This window comes from Botrytis byssoidea (genome assembly GCF_014898295.1).
Source record: "Botrytis byssoidea strain MUCL 94 chromosome Unknown BBYS_030, whole genome shotgun sequence".
Lineage (NCBI taxonomy): Eukaryota > Fungi > Ascomycota > Leotiomycetes > Helotiales > Sclerotiniaceae > Botrytis > Botrytis byssoidea.
In genome coordinates this window covers 331,114-356,864 of record NW_024065871.1, presented here as the reverse complement: position 1 = coordinate 356,864, position 25,751 = coordinate 331,114, and the positions used below count along the sequence as shown (strand labels likewise).

The following is a 25,751-nucleotide window of genomic DNA, read 5'->3' as shown; positions in this document are numbered from 1 at the left end:
TTGGCAAACGATTTAAGTAAATCGATTCGAGTAACTCCTACTCAAATTTAATCGAAAGAAAATCATAATCAAAAATTTTAAACCATTTAGTAATCTTATAGCTCGAAATAGTTTAAAATAATTTAAAACAGTAAAAATCTAATCTTTCTCTTTTAACTTGTTGTTTTAAAAAATATTTAAACATTTGACTACTAATTCTAATCTCGTTTTTGTATTAATTTATCATTCTTATTGGTTTAATGATAAACAGATAGAAAAACAAATTCTCATCTATTCTTAATAAATTCTTTGAATTCACATCATCTTAATATCATACGGATTCAATCATTCGGAAAATCTCAATTTATAAAGCAAGTTTATTTTCCAGCAATTTTCTTGATAAATCCTTTGTATTCAATTATTCAGTTTGATCTACATTCAATGTCAACTCCTTTTTTATAGATCTTGCATCATTTTAATATACGCATTTGAAAACGTTATTCACAATCCAAAGCCGATAAAATTTGATTGTAACTAACTAATCTTTCGTTACGTTGTTCAAGGGATTGTTCTTTTAGGTATGATAGAGATATAGAGTCATTTATCACATAGACTTAGCTTATATATATATATTGATTCACTCGCACCTTTCATATTTCTCCCTAACAACGTATGTTCATCTTAGTATAATGGATACAATGAAGATATATATCCTTTTTGCTTACATGGTATATCCGCCCTGAATTAGTCCAATTCAACCCTTCCAAACTCCAGATCTGTATGATACATCCCATCTTAATATTTTCAATACCTTTGTACTGATACGCCCAAACTGCAATTCGAAGTTAAGCGCCCGGAACACGTCTTCGATACCCATTAAAGGTTTCCCCTTCTCCTGATGTCACGAGCTCTTCTTTGATCCTCCTTCTCCTTTCTGCACGACTTAGCGGTGTTTCTGGAACTGCAATTCCTCCCCCTCTCCCCTTATTGATACCCTCTGTATTATCCACCAATCCAGCACCCTCCTCCTCACCCTCGACTTCGACACTCCCCTCAAGCTCGACCGCACTCCACTCTTCATTCTCCTCCCCCGTCGCCTTTTTGTTTCTTCCATTTTTCCCAATCACTTTATCGCTCTCTTCCGCTTTCCTGTTTCCTTCTCGCACCGCTTCATTCTCGAACTTTTTGGGCAAAAATACCTCGATCCGACCTTTCCTTCCGCTCCTATCCGCATTGATATTTAGATTATCTGGAACCTCTAACCCCACCAACTTTGCTTGAAACTGGGGTTTGATAGCTTCTCTTAAATCACGTACTGTTTGCTGTTGGAGAACATAACCGGAGAGGAAGAGTGCGGTCGTAAAGAAAAATACTGATAGGTGCTCATTAGCTTTGAATCGCCATTATCAAAAGGAAACAATTCTTCATTGCTTCATGGTGAATGCATGAGAAGAGACAATTACTCGCACATACCGATAAAGGAAGATATAGCGACTGAAACTTGCCCGGATGTTAGGAGCATGTTTTTGCGACGTAAGTTTGGATTTGGTATTTCAAAATCGAGTTGTCAAGTCGAGATTTCTTATAGAGATTACAAACACGGCATATGATGAAGATGATTGATTGAAGTGGTGTGGTGTGGTGTGGTGTAGTGTAGTGTAGTGTAGTGTAGTGTCGTGTCGTGGAAAATAGTGGAGGAGTTGATATAATTCCGGAATTTATATACAACCATGTGCCATGTTCATATAGTCTTATACGTATATACACATGATTGATACTTACGCACGATGATGCGTTGGGTTCGTTTCGTTTCACGCAAGATTGAAAATATTAGTGACTGGTTGACATAGCAACTATCCACTATCAATTATCAGTCAATGTGATAAGGAAAAACTACCTTCATTACCATCATCGTCTACTTCTTCTCGAGCCCATCTTTAAACAACACATTACTTGGAGACAAACTACCAGGTGAATTGAAACTCTGCTCAATTACTGTGAATCAAATCTTGAAGCTTCTCTACCTCTTTCCAGCTTCTAGAACATAGTACGAATCGCATCAAAACTTCTATTCATTTGAAATGGCTACCCATCGCGCCGATGAAAAGCGCTTCCTCGACGAACGCGGCAACACTGGCCCTCTTGCCCCCAACGGTCTTAATCCTGCTACCATCCTCGAGAAACCTGTGCGCGAGCGGATTGTCGATTGTTATTTCTGGAAAGACCAATGTTTTGCTCTCAATGAAGCTGATATCGTTTCGCGTGTTGTTTCTCACGTAACATTCATCGCTGGCACATATGGAGATTCGCAACGACCTTCGCCATTTCTATGTCTTGCTTTTAAGTTGCTACAGTTAGGCCCCAGTGATGATATACTGAAAGAATATATGGGGTACGGTGGAGAGAAGTTCAAGTATCTGAGGGCGTTAGCGTTGTTTTATTGGAGGATGACGAGACAGGCAAGAGATGTATACACTATGTTAGAAGGTTATTTGGAAGACAGGAGAAAGCTAAGGAGAAAGACAAGGACAGGAACAACGTTGACATTCATGGATCAGTTCGTGGACGATTTGTTGACGAAGGACAGGGTGTGTGGGACGACTTTGTGGAAGATGCCGAAGAGGGAGATACTAGAAGACTTAGAGGTGCTGGAGCCAAGGGTCAGTCCACTGGGAGATATCGAAGATTTACTAGATGAGAGTGAGGGCGAGATTGAGGTGATAAAGAATGGCGCGGAGTCAGAGAGCGCTGACAGTCCAGGGGAGGAATTTGGAGAGGAAGCAGTGGAAGAGGGAGAGAGAATGGATGTGGATCCATCAGATAAACCCTCTTCTTCTAAGCAGAATAGTCTGTAACATTGGCGAAGATCATTCCCGGGAGTTCGGTTTATGTTTTGGATCTCGAAGATATTATACCCAGGAACCATTTTCTTCTGAGGCCGTCAAAACACTCTCACATTATGGTCAATTACATTACTGATTGAACACTGGCTCAACCATAATCCATTCACTGGTTTCGTTTGTTTTCTTTCTTACTTACTGAATCTTTTGCCCACCTAGGTTCGGAAAACGTGAAATGGGACCTGTAGATAATCCATTAACCCCCCTAGTAGCAAAGACCATTGTCGTTATCCCTCCTGCAAATTTGAGTTCAGCCCCAAGAGCACTTCTCACCCAAACACAATACCTAGTTTTCCGATCCACCCATCCACCCACATCGTTTCTGTATACCCTCTGATGACCACACCTTTACCGATCATTCACAGATCCAACGAAATCGTACCATTACAACTTTTTCTTCCTCCTTCACACCTTTTGTCTCATCAAGCAGCTTCATTTTACAGCCCTCCCAATTCTCCCTCTCTTAGAATTATCCTCATCTCTTCTCATCTGTTCTTTACTCGAGTTCTGCAGCCACTGCTGGCCTAGAAGTGCATCACTCCATTCAAACGTTTCATCATGACTTGGAGATTGAGCCTTGGGGCAGGGTTAGTCCTCCATGTGGGAATCCTTGAAGAGTGAAAAGGGACTTGTGCTCACAAGACATGAACTGCACTGATCGCCAAATTTTAAAACAATGTTCTGGCAATTGAGGGAGCCCTGGCAGTTATATCAGCATGTGGTGTATTCATATGTGGTTCATGTACAAGGAGAGGGGAGGTCTGGCAGGTTTGGGATGCTGTCACTCACATAGTAGTTTGCGCAATAGCAAGACATTTCGAAAATAGGCACTGAAATTCTTCGATGATGATTGATCTCTCCGTTTCAGCCGATTTTATACGAGCTAGTTCCTTTCCCATATAGCGAGAAAAGCGTTTGGTTTTCTATGTCTTCCTCTTGAGCTTATGCAAAAAGTCAAATGCTACCTACACACCTGAAGAGAAAAGACGGAGAAAAAGCAAGCGCTACATAGCTACAAAGCTATTATGTAGTTAGCTATCTGCCCTTTCCGAAATAAGAGTAGGGCACACTTAACCTATCAATAATGAGTTTTTGTGACAGCCGTGACGGGAACTAGCTACCCTCTACCCTACAACCACCGTTGTCATTTCAGTCAGACCCTTGGTACAAATGTGAATTCGGATCCTAGATATTATATTGTCATTCATATCAGTGAAATCACATCCCAGCCCAGCCAGTCAAATCCGCACGTCCATATTAAGCTCAATATAATTTTAGGATAAGCAAATCTAAAATCCACACTTTTTCGAGACTAGTCCAAAGACCAAAGTCGAGGACTCAGAGTCTTGAGTCGAGAAAAGTCGTGCATCTAAACGCATCAGTGTTAGACCAAAGGATTAGCTAAATCAGCCCTTTGAAATCCGACATATGTGCAATAGTTTTCTCAATTTGTTGTTATAACCAGGGAACTTGATGGGCAAGATACCACGGGAAGATGGGCCGAGCGTATGATACATAACCTTGAACTTAGCTCGTTGACTATGTAGACGGGTTTCATTTGACCGATTTGTTTTGAATGAGCTTCCCATTCTCCTATGTATTGAACTTGAGTGTTCTCAGGTCAGATAATCTTGTTCACGAATAAAATTGACTGTTTTCAAGGATCAATGTATTGTCTCAGCGAATGTGATATTCCTACGAAACTCCTTGCCCTTTCCAAGGATGTACCCACTCTACAATCAATGGGTCGAAGTGTTCACCTTATAGGTAGATTTATTAAAATGCGTGTAGATAAGACGGTTGAAGACCTGTCACAAATCGAACATCCATAGACTAAGTTGGGTGTTTTAGTGTGGTTCGTCGTAAGAGGGATCAAAAGTATCATACTGGCCGACGATAAAATAAACTCTTTTGCTTTTTGAGTTAGATTAGCACTTCTATTTTGATGTCGGAAAAGCATGAGTATCTACAAGGACAGTGATCAATGAAAGTGTAAATCAATACATGTCATACATCAACAGATCCATGGGCATGTTATCAGACTAAGTTCTTCACCGAAGAAAACAGTAACACTTTTAGTAGGTGAGTGCCATTTCACAACTTCTGATCATCATTACCTACAAAACAACATTCTCGAACTTCAAAGCACGCAGAGGATTTCTTAAGAGAACCGTAATCTGTGAGTTCTGTAGAGTTATTATGTATAGCCTTTATGTAGATTGCTTGCAGACCACAGACGAGTGTACTTAAATGTAGATTATGGTCTAAATTCGATACTTCATAGACACCAAACTCCAGCTCGACCTTGATGACTGATATCACTCCTACCTGAAATGCTGCACAAAACCATGCAACCTGTCAATAACGACTGGAAAGATCGCATTCGCACTATCCTCAATCAATCTTTCAAAATGCCTGATTGCATCCTCCTCGCTCAATTCTAAATGAAATCGTTCTTTGACTTTCAATACAACCTTGTCAGGCTCAATTTTGATATCCGGGATATTGGCATCAACCATCAGACTGAAGAGATTGAGAATCAAATTTGAGGATTTCCGTAATGTTGTGTAAGCCGTGAAGCAGTACTGTTTGAATTGCGGATAATGTTCCGACATAGATCCTCCCATCCCGTCTACCATTTCCTTACATAGTTTCATCGCGGGTGCAAATGGCTTAGGGTCTCTACCAAGTATAAAGCCAAAATCTGCGTGGAAGAAATGACCATCTGGTGCTAGAAGAAGATTGTCCAGATGACGATCGCCCACACCAAGAAGATATGTAATCACACAATATCCTGCACACGATTTTATAAACACATCCAAGGCTTCTTTGCGAATACCAAGAGATGCCTTGTCATCAGGATTATTAGATTTGAGGTAATTAAGTACAGTGTTGCCCTTGAACTTGTTGACAATGCTCTGCAGGGTCATGGATGGAACGAACTGGACAGCTCCTGCAGTTGCTCCAGTCGCAAGGATTTTGTAAGGTGACAACTTCAGGTCTAGGTTTTCTTTTTGTAGTAGTTGGTCCATGAGTGTAATGATCTGAATGACTAACTGATCCTGGCGCAAATCGTCTCCTGTCTTGAAGATTATTTGATATTTTTGTTTGGTTGTCGTCTTAAAAGTTATCATGATTGGAAACAACGATGACTTAAAAACATTCGTTTCCGAAGGATCCACGCCAGTGATCATAATCGAAGGGTCAAGCGGTAGAGGTAGGGGCGGGTCTATAGTGATGAGTTCATTCTTAGGATCGGCAAGAAATTGCTTTACCTTCTCGGCCTTGCGAGATACTGTATCCCGTGAGGATTTTATATCTTCAGAAACCCTAGATAACATCGTGACGAGCTCTGCTTGGCGCAGTAGAACCTTTCGAGTCTCAACTCCTTCAGGCGACTTTACCAATTCGGTCATGAAATCGTATTCGACCTTGGCAAATAGTTTACGATAGCCAGCCCCTTGATCTTCGCTTTTGTCATCGCATTCCACCATAAGATACCAGTGAAAGAGATTCCCGAGCTGAAAATTATTTGTTGCCCTTGAAATAAGTAGTCGTGCAAGGGAAGAATCCTGTGTCGCATCTTCAGTCGAATCGGGTGAAATATGCTCGAATTTGAGGGCTTGTACAAGTTGCAACAAATAGAGCAAGAGCTCGTCATCGTCGGATTTTCGTAATCTATCCACGGCATAAGCTCTCACGGAAGAATTTTCGAATGTTGGCCCCAATAACTCTAAAGCGTCATCAACGTCAATCTCGGTCCATTTGCTTAACATGGCCACTGCTTCACGGGCTTCGTTTGGGTCATTCCAGTTTACAGATTTGATGAACTTGGTGAGGGCCCTTTTGTCCCGCGCAAGATGATGCCTGAATTTCCAGACAAGGTCTTTTTCCTCTGGTGATAGAAAGTGTGTTGGCGAATATGCGATAATGTTGTTTAATTCATCTCGGACTTTGGCATTTGGTTTAAGGTCACGATCTAGCACCCCAGTTCTGTGACTTCGAACCAGGCGACGATGTTTACTCTCCGCGGGGTTATCCCTGGCTCCGACTTCAGGGTCGTAGACTCTTACAAGGCGTCCGTCAAAGCCATGCTCATCATGATCCCCGAAGCCATTGATACCTGGCCCGAATTGAACTTGCGGGGGAGGTTTAAGGATGATGTTTGACTGAGAAGAAGAAAGATTCTGTAGCGAAGATATAGGTGGCGGCGGGTACTCATGGTCGGCAAATACAACCGGGAAGTCGAATCTGGGCAGCTCTACATGAAGAGTGAATCTTTCATCCTTGGAAGGATGGTCCTCTGATAAATCATGGTCGGCATCGTTAGTCTTTTCCTCTGCTCCATCCAGAGTCAAAATTACACTTTTTTGTCGAGTTCTTCTGCGTTGTATGTTCTTGACTGAGGTACTGGACGCCTGAAGACCGCGCTTTTCTACTCCTCTGAAAACCAATTGATCCAACCATTCGATACGTGCAATTTCTCCCATCTCATGTTTTTTGAATAGCTTCTCCAGCCTGTCCAGTTCTTCGCCCTCTTTGTCTAACATTTCAGCTTCTTCCTTAGAATTAGTTCCAGCACGACGCACATTAGGTATGACTGCGGGCGTTGAGGAGGAATCCAGGCCATCTGCAGCCTTGCGACGATGTAAATGACATTTTTGACGACCTTTTTGCAGCTGATTATCTTTGTCGAACAACCGCAAAGTAGTCCCACCAAATGGCACAGCATGCCCTTGAGCCCCATCACCTCCCGTTGGAGACAAATCCCATACTGTGATGGCAAGTTGAGAGCTCAAAGGTATCGTTGAACAGTTTATGGGCAAGGTGAGCCATTCATTCCATCTTCCCCACGGTCAGCAACGTTCAAGTCTTTCAGCGACCTTCGACACTCACTTTCTCTCACTTTTGAATGATTTGTAGGCTGTTTGGACAGGTACAGTTAATGGTTTCGAATCAGCCCATAATTGCACAGTGACAAAAAGATCCGAGTGAGGGCTGCAATAGAATAATGGTGTTAGTATACTCTAATTCGAAATGTAATATCGAAACTTATACCAAGGCAACTTACCTCAAATTGGAGCCAATATGTCTCAAGTCTGGACGATTTATGAGTGTGGAAAATGGAATTGGGGTCTGCTCCCCTTCAAGGTTGACGCTATATATGATGTTTAGTGGGTGTGCATAAAACAGTATTGTAAACGAGCATGCTGAGATGTCGTGTTAACATTCGACTGACATTCTAATATTTACTGGAATATCCAGAGCTTCTGAAGTTGCAAAGGAGAAGGGTTCCATGATCCATGTTCCACGGATGTTTGGTAGAAAGGAGATGAGTTGGAAGGGAAGCAAAGATGAATTTAAAATGTTAATTGCTTCATTGATGAGCTCGTGGTACTTGAACCTGTAGAACAGAGATCGTAGGAGCTGTAGATACCGTGAAATAAACACAATGAATTATTCGTATGAATTACTATTATTGTTATGTATGAGGTGAATTGGGATGACAGGAGGTAACATCAATGTCACAAGTAAATGTGCCATTGAGCCATCTGCCATTCTACGATGTCTGTGCACTTCTCCACATAGTGTTATCGGAACATTATAATTCCGCTTACACATCACGCTAGCATCGCCCCGCCAAAAAAGATCTCTCTCGCCCTCTTTATTATTATTATTGTTATTAGGATCAATGAGGAACTTGAATATCGACTGAAGTAGTGTCGCATGTCACATGATATGATAGATTGATAGATTCCCTTGACGCGACCTGCTCTTTCTTGATTGAAGGGCACTACCTAGGTATACCGCTCCCACTCCCACACCCACACCAACACCCATTTCTATTCTACCTCTACCCCAAACCCTCCTTCTCCTCCCTCCCTTTCAATCCATATTACTCTTAACTGTCCTTCTCTTCACTTCTCTCCCTTTCCGACTACGAACATTTCATCTGGAACCTACAGTACGATATCATAATGGAAATAATACAGTGACAAATTACTTTTCAGTTTTAACGAGCAAAATTCGATCACTCGATAAGCGTAATTCTTTATCTTATCAGGAACTTTCGGTCGAGAACACGAAGTATCAAACGCGATCTGGACGCGCGAGGCTATTCACTTATCGCAACCAAGTCCTGAATGTTCGCGTCCAATTTATCATAAAAACTTCGACGAATATCTGGACTGCGCCAAACTTTCACCATAGTTCACCATGTCTAGAATAAAGATATCGGAATCCCCTGCCCCTCGTTTTGCCGACGATTTGTACGAAGCATCCCCCGGACCAAGTTATCCACGAAGGACTTCCGATAACATGGCTTTATCTCCTTCTCCAGCCGCTTCTATTTCATCCGATAAAGAAAACCACTCTTCAAGAAATGTAATCGATAAGGGAAAAGGTCGCGCCGTAAGTGTTTCCATGGGTCCGCCAAGAGCACCATCACCCATCAGCAAGAGAAAGCGCACTGTGACCACCGGCGAGGGAGACCATTCAATGCAACGCAACCAAAGAAGGCGCACAATTGAAGCGGTTGAAGATAGCGACGAGGGGGAACAGGAGTATGATCCAGATCAAAGTGTCGAAGAGAGAAGAAAGCTTCGGTCCGACTTGAGGGGTCTTTCAAGAACTCTGCAAGATAACCGTGCCGAGTATCTTAGTGCAGAATCTACGGGCATCAAGGATACATTGCTCAAAGCAAATAAGCTATCAGAGAAAGTCAAACAAACCTCGGATGCAACAATCGATTCACGATTGCTTGTTAGTACTGCAGATCTAGCCAAGAAGAAGACGCTGCGAATGACATCTGGTGACACTGCGCGCGGAGTTGACGTGGATGACTTTGTTTCTAAGATCAAGTTATACATGGGAAGGGGCGAACGCTCGCAGGACCATGCACCACGTAATACTCAGCGGAGTCACCGGAATGGTGTCATCGATGAAGATGACAGCGACAACGACAACGATGGAGAAATGCTCAACTGGGAACATCTCGGGCGTAATGCTTGTTTACCGAACAATGCTCGCCCATCAGTGCCTGGTTTTCTTCTTGGCCCCCTGTCTTTACAAAAGCGCGCCCGCAGGGCTATTGTTCGAAGAGCTCCGCTCAGACTAAACAATCTCCACGAAATACAACCCGAGGTTTTGAGAGCGGATGATATAGAGAAATCAGAGAATGCAAATCTGACTTACTTGTGCACAAAAATTCAAGACAGATTGAAGGAAGTTCAGGCCAAGGCCTTCGATGCTGTGGAGCTGGAGACTACAGAAGACATGTCTGAAGAAGAAGGTGTCGCACTGAGGGAAAAGTATGGTATATCGGAGAATTGCAGCATTGCATATTTCAAATTTGTCATCAATCCATTTTCCTTCGGCCAAACGATTGAGAACATGTTTTATGTGAGCTTCTTGGTTCGAGACGGTAAAGTAGAAGTTGAAATAGACTCGGATGGGCTCCCATACATAGGTTCGTTTTCTCATGCCTCTCAAGAAGACAATGATAGCTGATAGAGTACTTAGGCGTCAGGGATCCAAAAGATAATGGAAGTTCTTCCCATACAGCAAGACATCAAGCAGTCCTATCCCTCGATATGCAAGATTGGCAAGAAATGATCAACCTCTTTGATATCAAAGAACCCATGATCGATCATAGAGAAGAACAAGACAATAGTAATATTGGCGTTAAGGGATGGTATGCTTAAATCATGGACTAAAGAAATAATACTTGGCGAGTCGATTGGCGTTCGCTTTTTGGTGGGCGCAATATGGCGTGCTTACATAGGTTTCATGCTTGGCTTATGGACGGAGTTATTGGGAACAACGAAAATGGGATGGATGGGAGCATGGCTGGATGAATGGGTCCAACATCAAGTGGCGTAAAGGCGTCTTCTTATATGTTGTAGCTTTATACCTTTCAATGACGTAGAGGAACTTGCTACCGTGTTGTATATAGTTGTGAGAATTTAACAGGTTATGTCGAAATAACGAAATCAAGTTCTAATGAAAAAATTCCCAGAAAGTCCCGCAATGTGTCGTATGCTTCTATGGTGTTTCTGTCACTACTTGGACTGTGAATATTACATTATTCCAGCCGTTCTTGGTCTATATTCACTTAACAACACCCTTTTGAGCTTGAAATGAAAACATCTTCTTGTCGACATGCGCGTGCAATTTAGGGACGATCTAACAGGAAATTTGAGGCTTAGGCGTTTGCTCAGCTGTAGAGTCTCTTATTGTGGTCAAAATGACAACAGATATGTGTTCTACAGATTTTTATAACCATTTATTTTAGATTCAGATTAGTGAGGTCACGACTGTAAGATTGCATTAATACAAATGAAGAGAGGGCGTATCAATGAGAACATATGTTTGTACAAAGGTGAAAGAGGTGGAAGGAAAACGTGGACCGTTTGAGGGTCTTGCCATCGTTCAAGTGACTCCGTTCTACCCAATTGAATTGATCTCATCTTGATCGTCTTACACTGAGCGGTATGTTAGTATATACATGACATGAAATCGTCTATCCATCAGGACCACATCCATCTGCCGTTCCTGCAATCTTGTTTTAAAGGCTAAAACCAAACACCTCGCTGTGCTGCTAAGAGATTCAGAATCCTACGAGAATCCGGATTGCATTTTGCACCAATTCTATCCCAGTAGTGGAATTCTTTGATAAAGAGCGTCATATCCAGAGCCGACCCAACCAGTTTCCGCACCACCTCGTGCGATGACCCCCAACCCACCGGCATACCAGATAAGGCTCACAAGACCAACAATACCATTGAGACTCCACCACCTCCTCCTTCTTTCCCTCTCGGTTCCTCTAGGTAGCGATCCTAACCACTTTGCTGTGCCCCAAACCATGTGACCCGCCCCAAATCCTACTAAAGCTACATACGTCGCCCAAGAAATCACAGGATGTTTGACGAAGCCATGCGCAACGTATCCCAACCCAACGCCAGATGATCCTCCTTCATGTATCAAAGGAATGACTCGGTTGACGAACATGTGAGAAGCTACAAGAGGAGCGAGAATATAGCCTGAAACAGAGGTGAACGAGATTGAAGGCCAGAACTTTGGTGATAAGAAGGAAAAGTATGAAAGAGAACTGGTCGGTTGATGGGAGGAGTAGCGTTTTTCAGCTACACGGCGGCGATAGAGACGTAACACGAAGCCAGAAGTAATGTGAGCAGCTAGAGGGAGACCAACGAGTAATTGCTCGAGAGGGAATGATTCTGTTGCGGGGTTAGTGGGGCTGCGTGAAGCATAGGATGAGTGATACAGGCTTAGCCAAAGGAGCACTTACGATAGTATGGGCGAGTCAGCAATAAGTACTTTTCGGAAGCAGGTACCGAGCGAGTAATGAGGGGTATTATGGAGGTGTTCGTGATATGCAAAGCACTAAAGACTGAAAAGGCATACGACGAGTAACGTTGTATACGTGTGACTATATCACATTATTTCATTAGTCCGTAGCCATGATACATGTTTACGATCAATAACACTCACGATAATATACAGCTCCATGACCGGAACCACTAAGTCCTAATGTTGAGGATCTTCCAAACGAGGTATATGAAGGCAATTCGGGTAGCTTTTCATCCCAGTCAAGTGGGGATTCTATTGGTGAAGGATCTAATTGTTGAAGATCAACAAAAGTATCGTCAGAAGCGATAGAATCTCGCCGTTGTTCCATATTTTACAACGTATTGCGGCAAGTGTGTGTGAAATCTCAGTATCAAGAAAACGATATTTATCAAAGAGGCATTAAAATGATAACATGAATTATAAAAAGAGTTTCGGGATACTTATTAGTTTGTAACTAGGTAAGAATTAGATAGTCAGACAGTCAGTGTGAAATGTGTTGAAGATGTATGGATCGGATAGATTTAAGGTTATAAAGCTTGGATCATACCTTAATTTTCCTAGCAAATCACGTGGTAATGTATCACGTACAAACATCGAGTACCGTACCCAGGTAAGAGGTGTGTTTGACGGACATTGGGTGCAAGAGAGAAAAAGGTTACAATATACAACACAACACAGCACAACACACACAACACAACACAAAACGACAAAACCTTCACGATCGTCACAAAATATGCCTCCAGTAATTTATCTCACGTGAAATTGATTGTTTGATTAAAGTACTAATGTCATCTTCAAGCGTGGTTTCACGAACCCGGCCCCCAAAACTGAAAGTGCTCGCGAGGCTGTCAAATCTTTCTATTGTAGGTTATTATGGCCCCATCCACCTTCCATACATTCTCTTACATGCACAGGCGAACTATGCAGCAAGGGGTACGCTCGAATGAACGAGTATGAGGCTCATCTCTCTTCATACGACCACTCTCATAAACAACGTCTTAAGGACATGCGACAATTGACACGCGATCCGATGGCCTCTAGCAAAGCTCGAAAGGCAGAAGCGAAAGCAAACTCGCAGTCTGGTTTGATCTCAATAAAATTGGGTGGAGAAGCAAGCTCAAGTACTGGAGCTACTGCTGGAGGTTTCAAGAAAGGGGGTTTCAAGAAATCGGGGTTCAAAAGTGCTTTTGCCCCAATTGACGGGGGTGGAGCTGATGCACCCGCGAATGAAGACATTGAAGAGAAGATCCCAGTAGGCGGAAGCCTTGGAGTCAAGGAAGGTGGTTTAGAAAGCGATACCGATGATGAACAATACGGGTATGAGATGTACGATCCGAGATATCCTACGGATTGAGAAAGATCGGACATTAAATTTTTTTATCCATACAAGCTGAAGCCTTGAGCTGTGTATAGTCCCAAAGCTCGAAACCTCTCATAAACTCGCATAGCTTTGTCTTGCATGAGAGCTCTGATGGAAGAGTTCGGGCATGTTACACCAGCACTAAAGCATTGATTCTATGCATTCCGGCGAAAAGAGATGAACGTTTATGGTCATATTTACGGAGATCAAGATCACGATCTTCTGAATTGAAGATTACCAATTAGCCAGAAAACACAATCACACATTGTCTGTTGACAAAGCACATATCTTTTCTCAACAGGAAGATTAGTAGCTGAACTCGAACACGATCCCTTCTGGCATCGCGAAAAGCGAAAAGCAACGAGGATTCGCCGAGCCAAGGAATTCTTGAGTGTTCATTGCGCCTCTTCATACTCTAGGGGATACATTATTCTGAGAGCCATTCGGACCTTAAGCTCCACGTGGATGATTGCTCACCTCGGCAATTAGCTCTGCAACGGAGATCATCGCGATAGTTTTTTCGAGCGTTCAAACTTTAAAGGGCTAAAACGGCGTCTAGAGCATAGTTGGGTGACGTTCCAGATCAAATTGATTTGTTCAATGAATCATTACACCTAGAAAGGATGATATGCGAAGGTATTCGTGACAGTTAGAGGCTGAGATTCGGACTCAAATGATAGAATAGCAAGAATTAATCATAGTTAGCATAATTTTTGTCCTACGAGTCGTCAGAAAGCCTTTAGAAACCATACTTGACATCAAAACCTTAGATTTACATACGTTGTTTGCGAAAAGGGTCATGATCCATATATGCGACTTTCACGTGAAGGTAGTTCCCTGCCCATTCAGCCAATTTAGTCCATTGAATACAATTATCTGAAAGATGTGAACAATCTCTTGCCTGATACCTGTCCTCAGCCCCTACATCGTAGCTTTTTGCTCAGCATATATTAGACATAAGTTATGATGGACATTGCGAGAGTCCTAGATACTTTTCGCTTTCTCCAGAATCAGATCACGATGTTTGCTTCTAGAAATCCAACCCGATCTAATCGATATGCGTAAGTGCTAAGTTTTAGCTTCAATACAAGATACTGTTGCGATACGAGTGAATATACGCACGTGAGCGCTAGCTCACTAGTGTACGTACGTATTGCATATAGCTTTCATAGTTCTAGAATCTAGAATAGATTAAATATAATATCAATAAATATATAACATAGTTTAACATCGAGTGACCTATATCATCAAATGGCCCACTTCAAAATATATACAAAATTCGTCTATACATAATCATACACTTTATTTATTTATTAATAGAACTTTTTAAAAATTGAAATTAGAATATTTAATTATATAAATATTATAAAAATCTAATTCGTTTTGGAATATCCAAATTGATATATAAGTTATTATTAAAATAAATTTTTTGTAATGAAAATCATAACAATTTTGATTTTTTTAAAAATATAATAGAAATATTTATATAAAAACTAGATTTTTAAAAACTAATTTTTTATTATTATTTAATTTTTTATTTTTATATAAAAATAATATTTGGTCATTAAAATATAAATATTAGAAAAAGCTTAATATTAGTGTATTTTGAAGTGGGTTACTCGATGATATAGGTCACTCGGTGTTAAACTACGTTAATATATTTATTATAAAGATATTATAATCACTATCAAGGTAATATTAATATTAATCAGCGAAGTCATAGATTAGGAGACTTGATATTATTTTTCAAAAAGAATCTATTATAAAAACAAAATATAGAAATCAGAAGAAAATATTTAATTTTATTTCTATTATAGATATATAATATGACAATAAATGCTAAAAGATTTGAGTATAAAAATAAAACAATAAATATTAATATATCTATTATTATACAATAATTATTTTCAAACATAATTAATTATATAAAATTGATTTCTATATTTATTATAATTATTTTCAATCTATTTAAATATTTGTTTTATTCAATTATACGATTCCTTTTATTTCTATTTATTATATTTTTTATATTTCCTATAATATATTTTCTAAATATAATTTTATTACAAATCTCTAATATGATAGAAATTATATTACTTTTCATTCAATTTCCTCATTAAGATTTATTACAAAACAATATAATCTAATTATATAATATTCTTTAAAATAAAACATAGGATATATTTATTTGTAAAGCATAATTTTATAAACCAAAAAAAAAAATTAAAAAAAAATTATATATATATCAAATATATTAAAAAATTAAATGATTAAGTATTTATTATGAAATATACTAATTATATCAAAATTCTTTTTATCTTTTTTTAAATATTACAATCTATAAGATTTATAGAAGATTATATATTATTTATTTCTATACTTTAATTAAGAATATTAAATAGTTTGTGTTATTATAATTTCATATTATATTAACATGTTTTATTAATAAATAAGTTATTTTCATTTCAATTTATTTATTTAAAATCATATTATTCAACAATAACAAAATCAATTAATTGAATCTATAAAGATTCTAATAATTTAGGATCTATTATATTATTTTAATAGATTCTTATATTGTAATCTATTTTTTATATTTATTATAATATTAACTAAAAGATATTTCTTTGTTAGAATTCTTTTTTTATTTAATATTTATTATATTAAATCTGAGTATCAATTTTTTATTAAAATAATATATTAAAAATCTTCCATTCAATAAACACTTTTTTTAATATAATTAGATTTCTCATATATATCAATATTTATTTAATATCTTATTTGTTATTTAAAATATATAAATTTCTATATTTAAAAATATATTCTTATAAGCTAATCTCTTTATACTTTTAATTAAAATTAGCATAATCTCAAATATAATTAAAAAAAACTTAAATAATAATAAGTCATTTAAGATTTAATTAACATTAATTTAAAATTTTTTTAATTGAATTATAAAGAATTTGAAAGATTTATTAATTTGAATTAAAAAAGAGGGGGGTAGATATATAAGTTTGAATATCTAATTTCGAAAATATAATTTCAAAATTAAATAGAATTAAACTTAGTCTTTAAAATCCTGATTTTATATTCTAAAAGATAATTGATTCTTTATATATAATTTTAAAAATTATAAAGGATTTAATTTTCAAAATGTAATTAATATATATTTTAATAAATCTATTAATTTAATTATTATATAAATATTTTAAATAAGGGCTTTTTTCTTATTAAATATAGAATAAGAAAATGAATAGCGATATATAGATTTATAAATATCACATGTTTTCATTGCTTTTTAGTTGTTAATCTGAGTTAGCTTTCTATAATAGACTAATAATAGTCTATTTATTATTATATTCTATTTATATTATATACTAATATACTAACTCATGACCTACGATATTGATATTATAGAAATATATTATCCCTTAAGGATATAGTATATAATATTATTCTAGAATTACTAAATATTATAATACAAATGAATATATATATGTGAATGTTAATATATGCATATATTATATATAGTTTTCATACCTCTAGAATTTAGAATAAATTAGATACAATATCAATGAATATATAGCATATTTATTATGAAGATGTTATAATCACCACCGAGGTGATACCAACAGATATAGTCCGTATCCGTTTCATCTCATCAATCTTAGGATAAGATACTTTGATTTTTATAGAAATTACCGGTTATTACTTGCGAAATCGACAATCGGCAATGACAGAAGTCCAAGACAGATAAGTTCTTCGCAGGTTTGTATCTTCTTATCATGAAGGTGGATTTGCCGTCAAAAATACTCATATTACTCTAGGCTAGTATTGTGGCCAACTATCTAGGAAGAATAGCTACGAAGCGATGTAAAGGCTATATATGCAATGTATGATGGTTGAGACCCAAGCAAGGTCTACATCAGTTATCATGAGATTTTGAGGGCCCACTGATCAACTGTAAATAGGCAATCGAGATCGATTCTCCTGATGAGAAACTTAATAAGTTATCTTAGTCTGGATGCAATCAAAAATACATTGCTCTGTCCACCACATCTTCTACTGGAAGCGCTGTTGTGTAAAGACTTGCTTCCGTGACACCTTTTGACACACAGGTTCGCAACTACTAAATTCATTAACATGATCTGCTCCCATCCCTCATTCAAGTTTGTATCTTGGGAGTTTCTTTTCGCGACTTCCTAGCTTGCTTTTTCGTGTAGAATCCCGGCGCGTAACTACTCACAGTAAGCATGCCAAGTACTTGTGGTGTTGTGTTCGTTCTTGACAGCACATTCTTCCATCGTGACATTTGCTATCTACTTGAATATTCACAATAACCAAAACTTAGAATGTACGCAGACTCTCCAACCTCTTTTTCTGGGTTATTAAAGCAAGTATTTTTTTGGACTTTCGGTAATTACGCTGATCTGGAATCTGTATTATATTCCACATCGGGCTCCTAATATCGATGAAGGTAGATATAGTGTACGTGCCAATTCTTTGAAATCTTCCAATCGTCTAGCAACCCCAATGTGTTCAAATTATAGCGGGTCTAATTTGTACCATCGTATGTTGCCATTCATATCATCATTGTTCTAGGAAGCATAGTAAAGTTCTGGACCTAGATGGTGAAGATACCATTTCCATCGATGAAGTGAAAGTCGGGACGATAAATAATGCAAGTGGATCGTTGTGAACCAGACGTCGAAACTTGTATAAACATGCTCAATAAATTTCAATTCCACGCGAGCAACTTTGGCTGCGAATTGTTTCCTCGAAAATGATATCATCATAACTTCCCAGTTACAGACCTTGGACTGAGCTAGTTTAAATTGGGAAGGTAGTCTCTGATAGGTCGAATTAACCGATATCCCTACTATGTGCATATCCCTGCTATGTGCATAATCTCGATCACTCATTTTGAATCATTTCAAAAATCAATAATAATTCTAATTTATAAAATAAAAAGCTAATAATTTAATTGATAAATAATAAGATATAATACTATCTAAAAATATAATAAAATTCTTATATTTTGAATTTTAATGAAATTTGTAGTATTTGTTTTTTAGTAAATTATAATATAATCTCCTTTTTTTTTTTAAATTAAAAGTTTTTATAATATTAAAAAGCTTTGTAGTTTTTATAAATATTAAATTTATAATAAAAAAAGCTTTTAAATTTTTTTTAATTAAAGATTTTATTAATTTTAAAGTATTTTTAATCTCCTTTTTTGTATTATATATAATTTAATAATCAATTTTTTTTATAATATCCTTTTTTTTCTTTTAATCTTCTTTCTTTTCTTTTTGACTTTCTTTTTAGTTTTTATTTGAAACTTAGTTTTTTTTTCTTATTCCTTTTTAAATATTTTATTTTTTTGATATACTTTAGTTTTAATAATAATAAAGGGTGATTATAAAAACATATTATTTCTCTTCTTTTTAATAAAATTTAAATATTTTAAATAAACTTTTTTTCTTTTTTCAAACTTTAAAATCTTTTTTGAATTTTTAGATCTATATCTTTATATAATAGTTTCAATTTCTAATATAATTATAGTCTTAAAAAGCTTTAAAGTGATTTTTTGAATAGAAATATAATAAAATTCTAATTTCATTCTATATATTGTTTTTGATATATATAATATAACAAAAGTATTTTTATAAATTTTGAATAATATAGATAATATAAAAAAACTTTTGGAATAATATAGTCAATTATAAAACCTCTAAGTCGGATACCTCACTTTCAGGCCACTCCTCTTTTAGGCCACCTCAAAAAAGCTCACCGCAAGAAGGTACCTCTTTTATTTATTCTTTAATAACTTTATAATACTTTTATTAATTAATTTGAAAATTTAATATATTATTAATTATATTATATTTAAGTTATATATAGAAAACAATATTAATATAGCTTTATATATAATAATAAATAAATATTCAATATAGAAAGCTACTTTGGATTTTGGGATTTCAAGGGTTACTTTTTAAAACTATAGAAAAGATTATTTATTTTATTAAAAGAATATACAAAATATACAAAAAATAGCTTTGATATAAAAGAAACAATTAATAAGTTGAATATTAGTTTAAGAATCTTTGGGTATTAATTCCATATATTATTAAATTTATAAAATTAGAAAGTACTTTCTTGATATTAAAAAAAATAATTCTATATTTAGAAAACAGTAGATATGGAATTTTCTTTAAAGAAATCTAGAAATTAGAATTAAGAAATAAGTTAAGATCGATTTAGTATATATTAAAGATATAATTATTAATATTATTAGAAACTAGTTTTTAAAGTTGGATTTACTTTTAATTTGTTATATTAAGCTTGAAAATCAATATAATATAAATAAGGCAGGTATACAAAAAAATAAAAAACTAAACGGATTAATCTTAAAAAACTTTAAATATTGTTTTATTTAGAAAAAAAATCTAATTTTAAAGCTTGAATATTATTTATAGAATATATTTTAGCTATAAGTATAATTCTTATTCCTTTTATTATTTATAAGAAAAAATCAATATAATAATAATAATTTTTAATAGATTTGATACTCTATATAGAATAGGAATTCATTATTATAGAAAATAAATGGACTATAAATAATACTAATCTAAAATAGCTTAAAAGAATCTTTATTCTTTAAATAACCTCCTTCTTATTAAATAAGCTTAGACTTCTTATATTAAATGAATACAGAAATTATAAAACTATTGAATTTATATACAAATACTTTAAATATAATATATATCTTTTATTTCTATTATTATATATATTATATATTCTATAATCTTTTAATTTATTTATATTCTTATTTTTTAAAAGAGTATATAGATATTATCTTAATAAATTAGCTTTTTCTATTAAATTCTGAATTAATTAGAAAGATTAATTTTCTTATATACTATCAAAAAGTATAAATAAATACTTTAATGAAATATAATATACTAGTTAACATGGTTTAACACTGAGTGTACTATGTTACCGAATACATCACTTTTATCTCAATTTGTACTCTTTAATTTCAATATATAATTTATCAATCATTTATTATGTAATCGAATAGAAAAGACGCTTAAATACTTTTAGTTATTAAAGCTATTCAAAAAAAAAAAAATTAGTATTCAAAAAACTATTAAATTATATAATATAATATATATAATACTTTTTATAAAATAAATAATCTATTCTTTTATATAAAAATTCAAGCAAATAATTATAAAATAATTAATTTAGAAGAGAAGATATTTATTTAATATATAATTGATATAAATAATAAAGGATTTTTATTTAAAATAAATAATATAAAAAATATAATAAATTATATTCTTTAATTATAAGAAGTAAAGAAAGTTGGAAAGCTTTGAGCTTATTAGTTTATAAAATATTATATAAGATTAAAAATATGTTTTAATTATATTTATAATTTTTAAAGAATTTTTTATAAAAATCCCAAGTTTATTAAAGATTGATTTTATATAATTTCGAATATATAAATGAAATATTATATTCTTAATTATAATTTCTATAATTTTAATAAAATAGATTTTATGATGAGTATAATATACCCCGGAATAATTATAATTAATATTGAATACAATAGTAGAAAAAAAGCAATATAATTGAATAATCGAGAATAAGTAATAGTAATTATATGTAATAATAATAAGGGGGATACTATATCTTTATTTCTAATAGTTTAAGAATAAATATATTTTTCTAATTGAATAAAATCAAATTTCCTATGAATTGGATTATTAAATCTATATTTAATAAATAAATAATAAAATAGAATTAGAATAATTGAAATATATATTGATTATATTTTAAAGATTGAATTCTTTATAGTTTTTAAAACTATATATTAATAATCAATTACAAATCAAAATATAAGAACTAGATTTTAAGAAATAAGATTAGTTTTATTTAATTCTAAAACTATACTTTTTAAATTAAATATTCGAATTTATATATCTACTTTCTTTTCTTTTGATTTAAATCTTTAAATCTTTTAAATATCTTAGAATTCTATAAAAACTCTTTTTTAATCAATATTAATTAAATCTTGAATAATCTATTATTAATTAAGTTTTTCTATATTTATATTTAAAATTATATTAATTTTAATTAAAGATATAAAGAAATTAGTTTATAAGAATATATTTTTGAATATAGAAATTTATATAATTTAAAAAACAAATAAGATATTAAATAAATATTAATATATAAAAAAAACTCAATTATATTAAAAAAAAGTATCTACTAAATAAAAGACTTTTAATATATTATTTTAATAAAAGATTAATATTCAGATTCAATATAATAAATATTAAAATAAAAGAAATCCTAATAAAAAAGTATTTTCTAATTAATATTATAATAAGTATAGAAAACTAAATTGTAATTCAAGAATTTATCAAAATAATATAATAAATCCTAGATTATTAGATTCTTAATAATTTCAATTAATTGATTCAATCATTATTAAATAATATAAATTAGAAAGTATAAATTGAGGTAAAAGTAATGTATTCGGTGATATAGTGCACTCGGTGTTAAACCATGTTAAATGAAAAGCTTTAGATTTATAGTCTATAAATCGCGTTAAGTCTATTATATTCAAATTGTTATTTGAGAATAGTAATAAAGAGATTATAAATTAGAACTTAGGCTTTAATAATGATCCTATGTATTAATTAAATAAAAAATCATTAATTTTGATTTTTAAAATATCTAAAAAAGCTAGTAATTTAAGGAGATATATATATATAATAATTTGAAATAAAGAGATAGATATTTATATATATTATTAGCTTTTTAAAAAAATCTTTAAGGGATTTAATGTTAGAAATTTTAAACTTATATAATCTAAATATTGAATAAAGCAAATTATCACGGAGGGATAGCTATGTCGATTGGTCACTTTGATCATATAATAGGTATATATCGTGATAATAAACTAGATTGACTTGAGGTATGATCATAAGGATCATACCTACCTTATATACCTTGATTGGGCGATGGAATCGCCTAATTAGGTATTAGGGTTCACAAATGAAATGGGATAAGAGTTGATATGGTGATCATGGAGTAGGCAATTCTAAGGAGTGCCTTGTTGAATCACGTGTTGTTGCACAGGACCGTGAATTCCGTGACACAAATAAAATATTAATTAGAATAATCTATTTCTAAAAAGAAATATAAAGTGAAAACTAATTCAAATTCGAAGTTTTTTAAGATTAAAGATATTAGGAAAACACAAATTAAAACAAGAAATCACAAAATTGATATGAGATATTTTAATAATAATAATAAAAGTATTTCTTCAAGCATTTATTATAATACTAAATAATTGTTGAATAATTAATGTTTTAATATTATATAATATAAATTTTGAGGTGGCTCAAAAGAGGGGTGGCCCGAAAGTGGGGTATTCGACTTATTTATAAAATATATAGCGTGGTTTATCAGTGAATAGGTTATATTAGTGAATGAGTCATTTCGATAACCATTTAAATCAAGCTTTTTAGAATATTAATATTCTAATAATCAATTATTATTTTCATGAATAAAGATCCTAAAAAATTATTAAAATATAGATTTTTTATTAATCTAATTTTCATAAAATAATTTCATTATGTTCTAAAAAAGAAAGAAAATTGTTACGATTTTCGTTACAAAAAAACTATCTTTATAATAATAATTTTATAAATTGAAATTTCTTAAAACTAATTAGATTTTTAAAATTATTTTATATTCAAATATTTTATATTCAAATATTTTATATTCAAATATTTTATATTCAAATATTTTATATTCAAATATTTTATATTCAAATATTTTATATCAAATTTTTAGAAAATTATATTTATAAATAAAGAAAGTATATGTGTGAACAAGGATATTCACTTCAAAGGAATGACTTCAATACAATAGCTACTATATCAAAGGGATTAAGCGAATACAAAAGAAATTAACTCTTTCAATAGTGCCTATATAAGACCTACTATTTTCCTATATAACTAACTCTTTAAATAAAATATAATTAGATAAATAGAATCTATGAATTCGTAGATACTACATCTTCTATATCCTACTCGAATTAATATTAATTAATAATATCACAAATTATTTAAGAATTATTCGAAAAACCTTTTTATCCTTTTTATCTTTATTCTTTTATTTCTATTATCAATACTATAATATCTCAAATGAATTCATCAAACGAGTAATCTAATTCATTTATATCTATAATCATAGGAGCTTATAATAATATTATTAATATTAATTTATTATAAAGCAATAATTATAAGCTTTATAAAAGATTGAATAATACGTTTTATTAATTTTATTATAATAAAACCATATTTTTAGAAACTAAAGTTCCTTGAAATAAAGAAAAAGATAATTTAAGAGAAACAAAATTCAAAAAGGAATTTCAGAATTCTTTTTTTAAAGGATTTCTTTATAATTAAACAATTCTATAAAAAATTTATATTTCGATTTATAATTAAATATTATATTAATAACTATTTTTAATTCAAAATTGCTATATATTTAAAAACAAAAATCACTAATATATTCTATTGAAAAATAATTATATATAATTTTGAAACTATTTAATAATTCTAAATCAAGAATGCTAATAAATTAATATTATATAATTTCCAGGGATTTCTATAATGTTATAAGATATATATTAATCTCAGTTTGAATATTAAAAATACTTTTATTAAAGTATTTTTGTATAAAAGATATTATAATTGGATTAAGAAATAACTCCTAGAGTATTAGATTAATAAAATATAATTTTTTATATTTGTGAAATAAATTAATCTTTTTATTAAATTTGATATAAAAGTTTAAATCAAATTCTTTTTTAATTCTTTTATTAAACTTCTAGATAATAATCTAATTAGTTATTTAATTTTATTGAAATCTAATAAAGTTATAAATAATCTAATTATTTCTTTCAATATATATAAAAAATTATTCTTATTTTATAATTTTAGAGATAATCGAATTCCATATATAGTTTTATTAGGATTTAGTAAAGATTTGCTAATAAATATCTTTATAGGATTATTGAATAATAATAATAATGATTTGAATAATTTTAATAATAAAAATAATTAGAGTAATAGTAAAGATAATAATAGTGATAAAAATAATGATAATAATAGAAATAATAGGAATTATAATTATTCTAATTATTTTAATTATAAGAATAATCAAAATAATAATTGATGTAATTAGAGCTATTGTTTTATTCATCTTTTAAAGATTTATAAAAATAATAATAGATATAAAAATATAATAATTCTTTTGATTTAAAGATTTTTATATTTAAAAAAATACTATTATAAAGTATTTATATTATTTGAAATAATTATAATAGCCTTCCCAATTATATTTTTAAATATAATCAAAAAATATTATTAAGCGAATTTGAGTAATCTCCCTAATTTATATTAAGATTTATATAAAATAATAATTAATAATTTTGAATAATTTAAATATTAATAAAATATATTTTTCAAATAAAATAATATTATTTTCAAAATCTATATCAAAAAGAATCTGAATATAGATTTTTAGAAAGTATTTAATATAATAATTACAGATTTATATTTCCTTTAATATATTATTTCTATAATTATATATAATCCTCAATTATATTATATTAAGATTTTATTTATATATAATAATATTCCAAAATATTATTCTATAATATATAATCCTTATTCAAACATTTTGAACCTAATTAATCAAATTAAATAAACTATTAATTTTTATCAAAAAGCATTTTCAAGATAGAGTATATTAATCAAATTTTTTTTTATAAATCGATATTTTTATAATAATAAATCTTTGAAATCTTCAAACTCCTTTTTTTTAAAATCTTAAAATAAATTTACTAATAAATAATCCTTTTTTGTATTATTTAATAAGAATAAGAACAATTATTATTTTTCTAATTATAAGAAAAAGAGCTATAGATACTATAAGTATATATAAAAGAAAAAAACCTAATTCAAAATAAATTATCATATTAAATACAACAATCTCAATAATAAAAGCTTTATAAAATAATATAATCAATTTCTTATTAACATCGAATAAAA

The 25,751-nt window shown here is 32.2% G+C and overlaps 7 protein-coding genes across 7 annotated transcripts; 3 read left to right on the top strand and 4 right to left on the bottom strand.

Annotated features, from left to right (window-relative positions):
* Nucleotides 1–483: 483 nt before the first annotated feature.
* Nucleotides 484–1,746, bottom strand: EAE97_010808 (uncharacterized protein). Its single transcript, XM_038881323.1, has 3 exons — nt 1,453–1,746; nt 705–1,351; nt 484–641 (listed from the first exon to the last, which is right to left on the bottom strand). Exons 1-2 carry the CDS (start codon nt 1,499–1,501, stop codon nt 825–827), a joined length of 576 nt encoding a protein of 191 aa, XP_038727941.1. The 5' UTR covers nt 1,502–1,746; the 3' UTR covers nt 484–641; nt 705–824.
* Nucleotides 1,747–2,060: 314 nt separating this feature from the next.
* EAE97_010807 (uncharacterized protein) lies at nt 2,061–2,834 on the top strand (the record flags this gene model as incomplete). The annotated part of the gene is made up of 1 exon (XM_038881322.1): nt 2,061–2,834. One exon carries the CDS (start codon nt 2,061–2,063, stop codon nt 2,832–2,834), a length of 774 nt encoding a protein of 257 aa, XP_038727940.1.
* A 330-nt stretch (nt 2,835–3,164) lies between these two features.
* EAE97_010806 (uncharacterized protein) lies at nt 3,165–4,101 on the bottom strand. Its single transcript, XM_038881321.1, has 5 exons — nt 3,955–4,101; nt 3,853–3,899; nt 3,669–3,802; nt 3,519–3,578; nt 3,165–3,455 (listed from the first exon to the last, which is right to left on the bottom strand). Exons 3-5 carry the CDS (start codon nt 3,693–3,695, stop codon nt 3,312–3,314), a joined length of 231 nt encoding a protein of 76 aa, XP_038727939.1. The 5' UTR covers nt 3,696–3,802; nt 3,853–3,899; nt 3,955–4,101; the 3' UTR covers nt 3,165–3,311.
* An 832-nt stretch (nt 4,102–4,933) lies between these two features.
* Nucleotides 4,934–8,378, bottom strand: EAE97_010805 (uncharacterized protein). Its single transcript, XM_038881320.1, has 4 exons — nt 8,119–8,378; nt 7,951–8,037; nt 7,776–7,877; nt 4,934–7,724 (listed from the first exon to the last, which is right to left on the bottom strand). Exons 1-4 carry the CDS (start codon nt 8,175–8,177, stop codon nt 5,204–5,206), a joined length of 2,769 nt encoding a protein of 922 aa, XP_038727938.1. The 5' UTR covers nt 8,178–8,378; the 3' UTR covers nt 4,934–5,203.
* Nucleotides 8,379–8,580: 202 nt separating this feature from the next.
* On the top strand, nt 8,581–10,869 carry EAE97_010804 (uncharacterized protein). Its single transcript, XM_038881319.1, has 2 exons — nt 8,581–10,347; nt 10,401–10,869. The coding sequence occupies exons 1-2, from the start codon at nt 9,096–9,098 to the stop codon at nt 10,580–10,582; spliced, it is 1,434 nt and encodes a 477-aa protein (XP_038727937.1). The 5' UTR covers nt 8,581–9,095; the 3' UTR covers nt 10,583–10,869.
* Nucleotides 10,870–11,528: 659 nt separating this feature from the next.
* On the bottom strand, nt 11,529–12,717 carry EAE97_010803 (uncharacterized protein; the record flags this gene model as incomplete). Its single annotated transcript, XM_038881318.1, has 3 exons — nt 12,390–12,717; nt 12,187–12,327; nt 11,529–12,115 (listed from the first exon to the last, which is right to left on the bottom strand). The coding sequence occupies exons 1-3, from the start codon at nt 12,574–12,576 to the stop codon at nt 11,529–11,531; spliced, it is 915 nt and encodes a 304-aa protein (XP_038727936.1). The 5' UTR covers nt 12,577–12,717.
* A 264-nt stretch (nt 12,718–12,981) lies between these two features.
* On the top strand, nt 12,982–13,602 carry EAE97_010802 (uncharacterized protein; the record flags this gene model as incomplete). The annotated part of the gene is made up of 3 exons (XM_038881317.1): nt 12,982–12,990; nt 13,048–13,111; nt 13,163–13,602. 3 exons carry the CDS (start codon nt 12,982–12,984, stop codon nt 13,600–13,602), a joined length of 513 nt encoding a protein of 170 aa, XP_038727935.1.
* Nucleotides 13,603–25,751: the final 12,149 nt, after the last annotated feature.

What these genes read in the sequence shown, in the direction of transcription:
- EAE97_010804 (XM_038881319.1), top strand. Translation starts at nt 9,096, where the DNA reads ATGTCTAGAATAAAGATATCGGAATCCCCTGCCCCTCGTTTTGCCGAC. An exon ending in GGATGGGCTCCCATACATAG is followed by an intron (nt 10,348 to 10,400) that starts GTTCGTTTTCTC and finishes TAGAGTACTTAG; the next exon opens with GCGTCAGGGATCCAAAAGAT.
- EAE97_010806 (XM_038881321.1), bottom strand. Translation starts at nt 3,695, where the DNA reads ATGTCTTGCTATTGCGCAAACTACTAT. An exon ending in GCTATTGCGCAAACTACTAT is followed by an intron (nt 3,579 to 3,668) that starts GTGAGTGACAGC and finishes TATAACTGCCAG; the next exon opens with GGCTCCCTCAATTGCCAGAA. An exon ending in ATCAGTGCAGTTCATGTCTT is followed by an intron (nt 3,456 to 3,518) that starts GTGAGCACAAGT and finishes CCCTGCCCCAAG; the next exon opens with GCTCAATCTCCAAGTCATGA.
- EAE97_010805 (XM_038881320.1), bottom strand. Translation starts at nt 8,177, where the DNA reads ATGGAACCCTTCTCCTTTGCAACTTCAGAAGCTCTGGATATTCCAGTA. An exon ending in CATATTGGCTCCAATTTGAG is followed by an intron (nt 7,878 to 7,950) that starts GTAAGTTGCCTT and finishes ATTCTATTGCAG; the next exon opens with CCCTCACTCGGATCTTTTTG. An exon ending in TCATTCAAAAGTGAGAGAAA is followed by an intron (nt 7,725 to 7,775) that starts GTGAGTGTCGAA and finishes ACCGTGGGGAAG; the next exon opens with ATGGAATGAATGGCTCACCT.
- EAE97_010808 (XM_038881323.1), bottom strand. Translation starts at nt 1,501, where the DNA reads ATGCTCCTAACATCCGGGCAAGTTTCAGTCGCTATATCTTCCTTTATC. An exon ending in CGCTATATCTTCCTTTATCG is followed by an intron (nt 1,352 to 1,452) that starts GTATGTGCGAGT and finishes AGCACCTATCAG; the next exon opens with TATTTTTCTTTACGACCGCA.